General features: G+C 39.3%; 1 protein-coding gene across 5 annotated transcripts in view; it reads left to right on the plus strand.

Annotated features, from left to right (window-relative positions):
* gne (glucosamine (UDP-N-acetyl)-2-epimerase/N-acetylmannosamine kinase) overlaps positions 1 to 13,306 on the plus strand; it is a 95,148-nt gene that overhangs the window by 46,049 nt on the left and 35,793 nt on the right. For all 5 annotated transcript variants that reach the window (XM_039758266.1, XM_039758267.1, XM_039758268.1 and 2 more), the window contains one exon: positions 5,017 to 5,219. In XM_039758266.1, coding sequence (XP_039614200.1) covers positions 5,017 to 5,219 — 203 coding nt within the window. The remainder of the gene's footprint in view (positions 1 to 5,016; positions 5,220 to 13,306) is intronic.

Raw genomic sequence — 13,306 nt, forward strand, 5'->3', positions numbered from 1 at the left:
AGTTTACTATTATGCTGCATTGTGCATTCTATGATACAGTGGGATGCAAAAGTTTGGGCAACCATGTTAATAGTCATTATTTTCCTGTATAAATCGTTGGTTGTTACGATAAAAAATGTCAGTTAAATATATCATATAGGAGACACACACAGTGATATTTGAGAAGTGAAATGAAGTTTATTGGATTTACAGAAAGTGTGCAATAATTGTTCAAACAAAATCAGGCAGGTGCATAAATTTGGGCACCACAAAAAAGAAATGAAATCAATATTTAGTAGATCTGCCTTTTGCAGAAATTACAGCCTCTAAACGCTTCCTGTAGGTTCCAATGAGAGTCTGGATTGTGGTTGAAGGTATTTTGGACCATTCCTCTTTACAAAACATCTCTAGTTCATTCAGGTTTGATGGCTTCCGAGCATGGACAGCTCTCTTTAACTCACACCACAGATTTTCAATTATATTCAGGTCTGGGGACTGAGATGGCCATTCCAGAACGTTGTACTTGTTCCTCTGCATGAATGCCTTAGTGGATTTTGAGCAGTGTTTCGGGTCGTTGTCTTGTTGAAAGATCCAGCCCGGCAGCTTCAGCTTTGTCACTGATTCCTGGACATTGGTCTCCAGAATCTGCTGATACTGAGTGGAATCCATGCGTCCCTCAACTTTGACAAGATTCCCAGTCCCTGCACTGGCCACACAGCCCCACAGCATGATGGAACCACCACCATATTTTACTGTAGGTAGCAGGTGTTTTCTTGGAATGCTGTGTTCTTTTTCCTCCATGCATAACGCCCTTGTTATGCCCAAATAACTCAATTTTAGTTTCATCAGTCCACAGCACCTTATTCCAAAATGAAGCTGGCTTGTCCAAATGTGCTTGAGCAGACCTCAAGCGGCTCTGTTTGTGCTTCCTCTGCATCACTCTCGCATACAGCATCTCCTTGTGTAAAGTCGCGAATGGTTGAGCGATGCACAGTGACTCCATCTGCTGCAAGATGATGTTGTAGGTCTTTGGTGCTGGTCTGTGGGTTGACTCTGACTGTTCTCACCATTCGTCGCTTCTGTCTATCCAAAATCTTTCTTGGTCTGCCACTTCGAGCCTTAACTTGAACTGAGCCTGTGGTCTTCCATTTCCTCAATATGTTCCTAACTGTGGAAACAGACAGCTTAAATCTCTGGGACAGCTTTCTGTATCCTTCCCCTAAACCATGATGGTGAACAATCTTTGTCTTCAGGTCATTTGAGAGTTGTTTTGTGACCCCCATGTTGCTACTCTTCAGAGAAAATTAAAGGAGGAGGGAAACTTACAATTGACCCCCTTAAATACTCTTTCTATTAGGATTCACCTGTGTATGTAGGTCAGGGGTCACTGAGCTTACCAAGCCAATTTGAGTTCCAATAATTAGTTCTAAAAGTTTTGGAATCAATAAAATGACAACGGTGCCCAAATTTATGCACCTGCCTGATTTTGTTTGAACAATTATTGCACACTTTCTGTAAATCCAATAAACTTCATTTCACTTCTCAAATATCACTGTGTGTGTCTCCTATATGATATATTTAACTGACATTTTTTATCGTAACAACCAACGATTTATACAGGCAAATAATGACTATTAACAAGGTTGCCCAAACTTTTGCATCCCACTGTATAATTAACTATATTTGTGCTTATATCTTTAAAAATATATATATATTTACATACAGTTCATACGGTCTGGAATGAATTAATTGTATGTACATACAATCCTATGGGGGAAATTACTTCGGGTCATGACCAAATCGGGTTACGACCAGAGTTTTGGAATGAATTACGGTCGTGAACCGAGGTTCGACTGTATACTTTATCATCCAGACTTCATAAATAAATACTATTTCATTGTATATGTTTAGTTGAAACATCAGCGGTTCTCTGTGAAAATCTGCAGTTATTAACAGTACGGTATGAGGTTGGTACCTTCTTTTGCTTAGGCTGCTTCTTCTATGGACAGAGAATTCAATGTTTGCTCCCTGCCATAATTAAAATACAGCTTAAGGGGAAATGCCTCACTAACATGCACCACCTGGAGCAAATAAAATTTCATGTTTTTTCATGTGTACGTACTGTAGTTCTTTGAAATTCTTACGTTCATGTCTCTTTAGAACAGTCTCCATCAGACATGCACCTAATAAGTCCGTATGTACTGTATATACTGTGTGTATTTGTGTATATTTTACCTGAATTACAAGTAGCTGTGTTTTAGAAAGTCAGTATTTAATAATTATGTTGAATGGTGCCTTATTGTATATTGATTTATTTTTCAAAATACATGTATATTACCCAACCATCATCAGAACAAGCACATTAAGAAACTGATTACTAACATTAGCACAAGTAGGAAAGCAAAGAAAGCAATAATCTAATACTCTCCAGAAGTGAGTGTAAAACATTTTCTTTTTTGCAAAGTGTGTTAAAATTAACAGTAGTTTGTAAATTTGACTGTTCGATTTAGATTAAAGATAATTTGTAAGGAGAAATGAGAGGAATGTTCATTATAATGTTTGCATGAAAACCACTTTAGTATCTGCCAATATGTGGGTCATGAGGTTTTCAAGAAGGTTGCCAGATGTTTGAGAATTGGTGTCTTTTAAAAAGCATAGTAGTATTAGTGTTGTGAAATTCTTACAGAATATTGTCAAATTCTTACTTGCGTACCTGACCAATATGTAAGACATCTGCACTCGCTGGTATCATGATAAACAATAGTACAGTATATTGAAATGTGGAACTTTATGTTTACTATTAAATAAAATGCAGAAACCCATCTTAAGTCTGTTACTGTTCCTCATCATGACCCATGTGGATGACAACATAAACATGGCCCTGTACTTTGTGCTAGAGCAGTTGTTCCCTAACCTTTGTGTTGTCACAAGCTAGTGTGTTCTCAGTGGGGGTGTAGGTGTGATCATCTGAGCATGGAGAATGGGGTACCCTCAGTGTCAAAGGAGGAGGAAGTTCTTGTGTGATCAACAAAATCCCAAATAAATCAATTGTAATCTTCAATGCATCATTCCTCCTTGGTGTTGAAGAGGTCATCCAGGATTGGCCACTATTCACCTGCAGTGCTGTTGCAGTGGATCAAGCACATAGTACTGTGGGTTGGGCTGATTTCAGCTGTCAGCTGTGGCCTACCTGCAATGCCGCTGTGGCTCATGGGTTAGGAAAACCTGTGGCAAATCATCTGGATCATAAAGGAACTGAAATGCCAGAATTCTGTTTGTAGACTTAAGTTCAGCATTTAACACCATTGTCTCTTTACTGCTGTTAACAAAACCTCTACAAACTGAACCGAATGCTTCCATCTGTAAATGGAAACCGTATATGCAGGTGGACTCCAATCTTTCAAACTATCTCCATATTAGCACAGGTGCCCCTCAAAACTGTGCTCTTTCCCCCTACTCTGTAACGTGTACACAAATAACTGTATGTCAACTGACTCTTCATGTAAAAATCATTAAGTTCACTGATGACACCACCATCATTGGACTAATTACTAATGGAAATGAAACGGCATTCAGAAAGGAGGTGACTCGTCTTTGATCTTGATGCGTTACAAATAACATAGTACTCAATACCACCAAGACAATGGAAATAGTAATTGACTACCACAAACAGCATTTACATCCTCTTCCTCTGTAAATGAATGAATCTACAGCCAATTTGGCGAAAACTGTGAGTGATAGTTGAGTTGTGGCCAAATTAACATAATTGTACCATAACATAAAAAAACATAATTATCTGTGCTCTTCCATCTGTTGTAGACTTGTATGCATTTTGTGTCGTAAACCAGGTCATAAAGATCTCAACTGACACATTTGACCCAGGTCATCACTTGTTCCATGAACTCCCCTCTGGTAAACACTTCATGTCAATTAAAACTAACAGACGCCTAGACAGCTTGTTTCCCAGGGCCATAGATTTCACAAACCAGTAATTTAGCCTGTCATCATCGCTTATTTATGGGTTCTTTTAAATACCATATGAAGGTGTGAGTGAGTATGTAATGCACATGTAGGCGTGTGCTTACACACTATATGTACACAAACACACACATTCATTTTTTGCTTTAATTTACAAATCATTTGCACATCTCCTTTATAATTGCACTATTCTGCAACTGCTTATAATGTATGTTGTGTAACTAATTTTTGTATGTGATGTTGTTTTCTGTTATAAGTACTATCAAAGCTATCAGTTAAATTACTGTACATCAAGTACTAGCAAATAAAAGTGATTCTGATGTACCCCTTTATCCTAGTTTTCTCATGTGCAGCTATTGCTTTTAAGTTCTTGAAACCTTGTGTGCTTTTCTAAATGCATAATAATGGGTGGAAAAGGACCAACTTATTAAACAAAGAAATCAGTTACAGGGGAAAATGACTCTTTGGTTTGAGCAACAACTTGCAGCCACAGTTAGCCACAGGTCTGAATTTGAGAGGCACTGCTCTAACGGACATACTGTATCATTTCATAATTCTTTACAACACAGGCTAACCCCTCAAATTCAGCGAATCTGGACTGAAAGTGTGAGATAAGCTGGCATCTCCAGAGATTTGAGCTTCCTGGAGACAAACTTCAAGGATGTCCAACTTTAAGCAAGGCTAACACTGTATTGGATTCATTTACAATTTTTTTTCACTTTAAACTGTTTAACCTTCTTTTTTTATCCTGTATATTTTATGTAAACAGTAAAAAGTCTGAATTCATACTCCTGCAGTTAGATACTTTAGAAAAGTATTGCAACAGTTTTGGAGAATAAAACAATGCAAAGTAATTATTTCCAATTATATTCACAATATTATATCTTTTTGTTTTGGTTATCTTTCTTTTTTAGTGATTATGCCCCCTCTTTAATTTTTTTTTAATCAGAACCTTTTTGAAAAAGTTTAAATGTTTCTTGAAGCTGCTCCAATTCTGTATAATATAGCTGTTTAAAGCTTCAGTTCTGTTAACTGCTATTTTCATTCCGTTTTCACCAGGAACTCTATTACAAGAATATTAGGAAGATAAAAGAGAGCATGGAGAAAAACAACAGAAAAAGAAAGCTACGTGTTTGTGTTGCCACTTGCAATCGTGCTGATTATTCAAAACTGGCGCCCATCATGTTTGGCCTAAAGGCAGATCCAGATAACTTTGAGCTTGACGTGGTGGTTTTGGGCTCCCATCTAATTGATGATTACGGGTAAGTTATCTTTTGTCTGCTGTTTTGTTAATGAAGCAAAGTAGAAGGTTTTCATCAATTTACAGCAGCTTAGTTTAAAGCATATATAATAATGTTTATTTTAGAAGTTATGATATGACAATATTATGAGACGCGGCATGCCATCAGCACGGCACGCAGAGAGTCCTTAAGATCACGCCCTGCATATGTAGGAAGAATTGCAGCAAGGGCGTCCCACTCTCTTGGCCTCTCTCGCGATTTTGTTGTGGCAATTTTGTCAGCGCGCATTTGTCGAAAACCAGTTAGCGGGTTTGTCGGCACTCATTTGTCCGTTGCGGTTTTTGTTGGGGCACATATGTCTATCGCGCGTTTGTCGGTGAACCATATATATATATATATATATATATAGTGGGGTACAGCCCGGACACAGACAGGCAGACATGTTGTTTCGCCACACACGTGTTTATTTTCCACTCTATATATACAAAAGTGCACAAACCCAGTGCTGCAGCACCAATCACCCCTTCAAGTCCTGGCTGCACCACAATGCCTTTGTCAGTCCTCAGACCGCCTCCACTCCTTTCCTCCGAGCTCCGTCCACTTCCACCCTACTCTTGCCGTCAACTGGAGGGAGGCGGCCCCTTTTATGTACGCCCGGATGGGCTCCAGGTGCTTCCTGAGGAGCTTCCGACACACCCCCATGTGGCGGAAGCACCAACTTTGTAGCCGGAAGTCCTCCGGGTGTCCCTGGTCCTCTTCCCCCCAGCACTTCCTGGTGTGACAGAAGTGCTGGGCACCAGGTTTCTTCAGGCACTGGGGCCTGGCGGTGGCCACGGGCCCCTACAGGGCTGGGCTTCCAAGCCCTCTACCCGTGGCCCCCAATACAACCAAGGCGGTCGCCCCCTCCACAGTCTGGAGGAGATACAAGCCCTCCTCCGGTCCTCCTGGACGTCCCGGCTGAGCTCCACCCCCAGCCGCCTGTGACAGTATATATATATATTGCATTTCTGAATGAAATACATAATCATTTATTTATTGAACATATTATCTACATTTCAAGGTCAGAAATCCTAACAGTATGTGAGCCTGTAGAAGAGTAGAAGAGTATTGGTAGCTGTGATTGTCCCAAATTACAAAAGTTCTGCAGCTTTCTGTTTACTTCATGGAATATTTCGGGTAATAGTGTAATGTGCTTTCAAAAAATTCCACAATACAAATACCTTCGTTTTAAAGGTTTTAGTAAAATTCAAAGCAAAACAGTTCACACAAAAATAGAGAAAAAGCTGATATTACAAAAAAAAATCTTGCTTAAAGAAAGTTCTGTTTAAGGCTTACTTGTCTTGTTTCTTTTCTCTCTGTGTTTGGTCATACATTCATAGTTTCAAATATATAAAAACGATCAAGAGATGGCACGGTCAGAAATCTCTATGCCCATGTTCTATTTATAAACGAAACCATTGGTCCATGCTTCTAGGAGTGGCTTAACTAACTGGTTTAATTAACACTCTGATTTTACAGGAATAGCTAAGAAAGTTCTGTTTCATGTTAATGTGTAGGGGATAAAACACTATACCATAATCTAAGTAACTATGAGAAACAGATATTCTATTGAAATTAAGCAGACACGTACTGTATGTGCACTTACCATTAGCTTTCTAAAATTGGCTCTTAGAGTACTTTTAGGCTAATTGGATCCTGTTGTGACTGAGTGTGGGTGTGTGCATGATTGTGGCCTGTGATGAAAAGAAGTTTCCAAGATTGATTTCTCCTTTGAGACCAGTGTAGCTGAGATAGCCACCAATACCCAATGAGCCTAAATGGCATAAATGGGTTAGAACGTGGATGGATGATTGAATATTCCAATCAGTGATATAACATTCTAGTGGAGAGGAGGAGTTTGGGGTTAGAGGTGCCCTATTTTATTAATAATATAATGGTTTTGGTTTTCTAATCTTTGCAACGATATTCTGCAGAAACACAACATAGCCTGATTAGTAGTGATTTCAAAAAATGTCCTAGGAGTTGTTGAAACCCTGTAAAGAGGTACATAAGCATTTAAAAAAAAAACCTGGTCAGTCTTCAGTCCACAGTCAAGCAGATAATGCGCAGAAGGAGACAAATTACAACCAAGTGTATAGTTAATTGTTTGAACGAGGCAATAAATACCAACATATAATGTCACACTCACAAGATTGGAACTGCTTTGCTACCTTAGTGCCAGAATAGCTTGCAATATGGAGAGAATACCAAATTCTGAGTTTTTATCAGGAAATTCAACAGGAAAATATCAGAGTTCCAGTCATTGATTTTAAGTTTAAAAAAAACCCTCAAAACTTCAAAAATAGGAGTAAATCAACAAAGGTGTAGCTTGAAATTCCACATTTTAGAATGTCCAAGTCAGTCTTGTTGAACTGATCATACATGATCAAAGGTAAGGCCATCCCAGAAGTATAAATGATCTGAAACAGGTGTTGGTGATCAACAGCATGTGCGTGAGGTTATTGCTACTACAGTTACTAAAAGGTGTTCACATCCTTTTCCGGTTCTTGTCCTTAAATATTTAAACAGTATGTTCAATAAAGATAAGACAGTGTGTGCTGTTTGCTTAATCAGACTGTCTTATAATTTAAAGACCAGATGGCATTTTAACCACCATTTCTTACAAATTCAGAAAGTTCAAAGTTTTCCTCACAGTTCCTCACTATAAAGAGGTACTCTTCTTTCCTTTGTATAGTCTTTTCAGCTAAGCCGTTTTAATTTTGTGCTTATCATAATAAATCATTGTAAACTAAATGGATGGCATATGAAAGACTGACCCAAGTTATGACAGTGTGGCAGACAGTAGGATGTTAGGGATTTTTAAAACTAGATTTGATGTTTTTTTCAGAAGAATGAAATGGATAGGACTGGCAAGCTTTGCTGGGCTGAATTGTCTGTTCTCATCTATATTGTTCTAATAATAAATGTCTGGCTGTAAGTTTTACTAATGACGATAACAAGCTAATCATTTAAAATTCCGAAAAGGTTAGTCACTGAAGTGATTTGCAAAAACAGATCTGCAAATACCAACAGCACAGCATAGTGTGTCGGGAGTAATGTGATGCCAAAATCAGAGCGACATAAAACAAACTACTGTTCTATTTTAGTCAAATATGTTGGCTATTGCCTTTTAATAAGACCTTTTTCAAATAAATTTGAAATATTCAAACAGTGTCATCTTGCAGCACTAATACATAATTTGAACCAAGTGCTACCAGGATTGGAAAATTTAATGAAGTCCACTAGTAATCAAAGATTCCATCTCTTCAAATTATATGGAAGAGTTGATGTTTTTAAATGACTGCTGTAGGAGGTAAAACAAAAGTTAGAAGCTGAGCAGAACTTTAAATAGCCTTGTCCTTCAGAACAGCGGAGCAAAGAATCGAGTCAGTTGTGCTGGAATAGTCCTCAGGTGGTTGTGACTCATGTGATTGACAGTACCTTTAATTTCCATTTTCTGCATCCAAATGGGGTAGACATCAGTGCCATTTTAAACTCTGTATGAAGGTTTTGTATTCTGAGAGATGCTGGAAATGGCCTTTGAAAAGTGAGCTACATTAACCAAGTCATGTATTAAAATATAAATAGGCTAAGTGGTGTTTATTTTTAAAATAAAAAAAATTGCATACAACAAAAAATGTGTGACATAAATATTCTGAATTCTTTAATTTCTGTTTTCCATTTGATTAGTTTTGTCACTAGAACAAATAACTGTTATAGGTTCTTCTCACATTGTTCTCCATCTCTTTTACCAATACATTTGTGCACTGGAACTATTCATACTACCATATAATGATATGAAAGATTGAACATTGTTTTTTTGCCAGAATAATAGTTATTCTGACTAGAAAGATTCTATTGTTTTGAATCAACTGAGTAATGAATAGCTATACCTACCTAAAAGGAAAAGCATTCCAAACAACTTAAACAATTCATAAGCTACTTAAATTCCTTTCGAAACATGAGATGACTCATTAGTTTTCCTAATGTCACTAAGGTGCCTGTTTCACAATTTACATAAATGTATCCTGCCAAGATCCTGTTACTCACTTTTTTTTCTTTTTTATACAGTATGTACTTTGAGTTGCTCAATGAATACATAAGTTATGGTTATCCAATGAACTTCTGTTTACTTAGAGTTGGAAATAGCAGGCTTAAAACAAGCTTAAAAAGTACATAATAGAATTAGTGTTTGTAATAGCAAATATTTTAAAGGTGAAAGAGAGGATAACAGAATGCTGTAAAGATACAGAGAATGTGTATAAAAGTGGTCAGTTACCTGCACTTTGTATGTGTGTATATATATATATATATATATATAGTGGCGGACAGCCGGGTCCCATGCCCGGCCGGAACGCCTCTGCTGCATACATCCCGGGGGAGCCATCATGGACATTGCAGTACCTTCCTGGGGCTTGGGGCAGCCTCCTGGCCGTGGATCCCTCCTCAATCTTCCCGTGGCTCCATGGGACATGGAGTCCACCACAGCAGCCCGGTTGGGAGATGGGGTGGCCGCTAGGGGGTGCTGCGGACAACCAGCCACCACGCTGAACGGTTTATCAGCCCCACCCGGAGATGCAATTAAGACCAGCTGGTCAGGCAAATGGAACACTTCCGGGTGGGGTATAAAAGGGCCTGCCTCCCAGCAATCAAGGCAAGAATCGGGAGGAAGAGGACGAGGTTGCCTGGGAGGAGTGGTGGTGCCAGGAAGCGTTTGGTTGTGTGGGTTATTTTGTGCTTTGGACTGTGTTGGGCCTGTGGGACACGGGGAAGGCGTGTGCCCATGGCTGAAGAAAATAAAAAGCCCTTTGAGTGTGAACACGTGCCTCTGCGTAGTCTGTGCCGGGTCGGGCGCTATATAGCGCCTTTATCCCAATATATACAGTGAACTCTCGTTTATCACGGTTAATCCGTTCCAGACTCTACCGTGATAAATGAATTTTCGCGAAGTAGGATTCTTTATTTATAAATCGAATATTTTTGCAGTTAGAGTATAGAAAACCTGTTTACGACCTTCTAAATACGTTTTTTTAACATTATTAGAGCCCTCTAGGCATGAAATAACACACTTTAGTCAGCATTACCCAATATATTAGACAAAATAAGAGAAAATAAGATGTTACAAATATCATATTATTACTAGGCTCACCCGCCTTTTAAAGCGACCGACTTTTATCCTCAATTTTTGTGCGCTCTATGTGTACATCAGGCATGTAAGTGTAGGGAATGAGAACATTAAAGTTCCCATTCATAACATCTCCCGAAAACCTAAGTTTTTTTTATCCCCTCGAGTGCCTGTCCAAAGTCGTACAATGTCAGCCCGAATCTGTACCGCTAAAGACGGAGTTTCATGCACTAAATAAGCTATAGATGAGAATAAGCAAGTACCATCTCCCCTGATATTTACTACGCGGTGAGGCATTTGTACTCCATCAACATTAATTATTTCCTGAGACATAATTTTGTCTATTTTTCCAGCGCATCGCGCACAAAAGCAACAATGGGAACACCAGAACAAGGGAACAATGGGAGCACCAGAACTCTGCTCACATTGCGTCACTTCGTACCGCAAGTGGTAAGTCTGTGATAAGCGGAATACCGCTACGCTTTGCACTCACGGGACGGAAGAACAATCCCGACCGCTTCTATATAGTAGATTATTGTACTGTACATTTAATTACACACACACACACACACACACACAGTTCTTACACACAACCACTAACCTATGAAGGCACAGCCTCAGTAGGAGAGTCTTCAGGTGGTGCAGTATCTTCAGCAGGTGCATCGTTGTCTTCTTCCACTGAAGGAGTACTAAGAGTAGGCAGTGGGTATCTGGGAGCGCGGCTGAAGAACATCTTGATAGGCAGTTGCTGGCGCTGTCTTTTCATATGCGTGAGGAGGCTTTTGTAAGGTATTGCCATCTTTGATCATATCCAAGAGTTTCACCTTCTCCTGGATAATGAGCATCTTCCTCCGGCACTTAGTTTTATTGTCAGAAGGCTTAGAAAAAGCAGCACGTTTAGGAGCCATCGTGGGGCTTAGATAAAAGTTCTCAGAAAGCGCATGCGTAGTGACGTAATCGTGTATGAGAAAAAATCACGATAGAGTGAAGCCGCAAAAGAAGCGTGGGATCACTGTGTGTGTGTGTATGTGTATATATATATATATATATATATATATATATATATATATATACAGTAATCCCTCCTCGATCGCAGGGGTTGCATTCCAGACCCCCCCGCGATAGGTGAAAATCCGCGAAGTAGAAACCATATGTTTGTATGGTTATTTTTATATATTTTAAGCCCTTATAAACTCTTCCACACTGTTTATAAATATTCCCGATATCACATATGTTACAGCCATTACGATAGACAGGCCACCAGCAATAAATACGTATAATGCAAGAAAAATAGTATACAGTAAATGAGTGTACAGTGACACTAAACGTACATACATGTACTAAGTACTGTAAGTAAAAAGTTAATTATGGTTACTCACCAACAATGACACGATGACTTGTCCGATAACAATGAGTTTAATTTTACTGCACAACAAAGGAGAGCGTTACAGCCCTTAAAGGAGCCACTTCAGGCGACTGTGTAGCACCGCCGTTGTTCTTCTTCAATCCAAATCCCTAAAGCAGATTCCATCCAGACTACTGCCTTATTACATCCACTTACAACTCGTTTTGCACCCTGGTTAAAAGGACACTGCGGCCGTATATCTTATATTCCTTTCCTACTTTTTAAATAAAAAGAATCGTAGCCTTCAACAAATCCAAAACGTTTACCTTTTCGGCAATCGTTAACATCTTCCGTTTGTGCTTGGGCACGGCCCCTGAAGCAGTAGCGGATTGTTTTGGAGCCATAATGAAGGGCTTGACTATGCACAAAGATAAACACAAAAGAGCACAACTCTTTACACAGCGAAACACGTTGATGCTGAATGAGCAAGACGAGACTTCCTGGTTAACACTGCATTCAGCACGCAGGAACTCAACTGCGTGCTCTGATTGGTTAACTTCTCAGTCATCCGCCAATAGCGTCCCTTGTATGAAATCAACTGGGCAAACCAACTGAGGAAGCATGTACAGGAAGTAAAAAGACATATTGTCCGCAGAACCCGCGAAGCAGCAAAAAATCTGCGTTATATATTTAGTTATGCTTTCATATAAAATCCACAATAGAGTGAAGCCGCTATATATATATAGTGGAGAATGGCCAATACCCCCAAGTCGCCAGGTGGAAACCTCCTTGCAGTATTGAGGTCCCCAGAAGACCTGCAGGGCATCATGGACAATGTAATTTTTATGCGCAGCCCTGCTGGATGCCATGGGGGCCACTAGGGGATGCTGTAGGGGGGAACAATGGCTATTTTTCTTACGACCCGGAAGTTCGTCATAGGAAGAGCGGCGGGCTTCGGGATGAAGAAAGAACTTGTACCTGACCCGGAAGTGATTGAGAGTCACATGGACTGGGGATTAGGAACACTTCCGGGTCAGGGAATATAAAAGGACTGTGAGAGCGCCCAGACGGCGAGCTGAGCTGGGTGGAAGGGTGGCAACGCGTCTGGGAGCTGGAGGATTGTATTTTTGAGTATTTGTGTGAGTTTATATGAGTATAGTGGAGGAGAAGGTGTTTTGTACACTGTGGAGATTAAATAAAGATTAAATAAAGTCAGAATTTGGACTTTTATCTGGTGTTTGGAGTCGTGGACAGGTGTTCAAGGGAGCGAGAGCGCCCCCTATCTGTCACTATATATATATATATATATATATATATATATATATAATTTAATATATAATGCAGAGCTGACTGACTGACTCACCCAGTCATCAACAAAAACACTATTTCCTGTTAAGTTAAAAAAGCTGAAATTTGTCAGAATGGTATGTCTAAGTCAGCAGGTATTTGCCAAGAAAGAACATTTTGATAAATCATTACTGCAGTAGAAAATTAAAATTCCCCAAAATCTCAAAAATGTATTGACAGATTTAATTGAAATTTTGTGACATTACAGCAAAAGGAAAATTAACTGGCACTTGTTTTTCAATTTCTCGATAT

The sequence above is a fragment of the Polypterus senegalus genome, chromosome 7 (assembly GCF_016835505.1).
Source record: "Polypterus senegalus isolate Bchr_013 chromosome 7, ASM1683550v1, whole genome shotgun sequence".
Lineage (NCBI taxonomy): Eukaryota > Metazoa > Chordata > Cladistia > Polypteriformes > Polypteridae > Polypterus > Polypterus senegalus.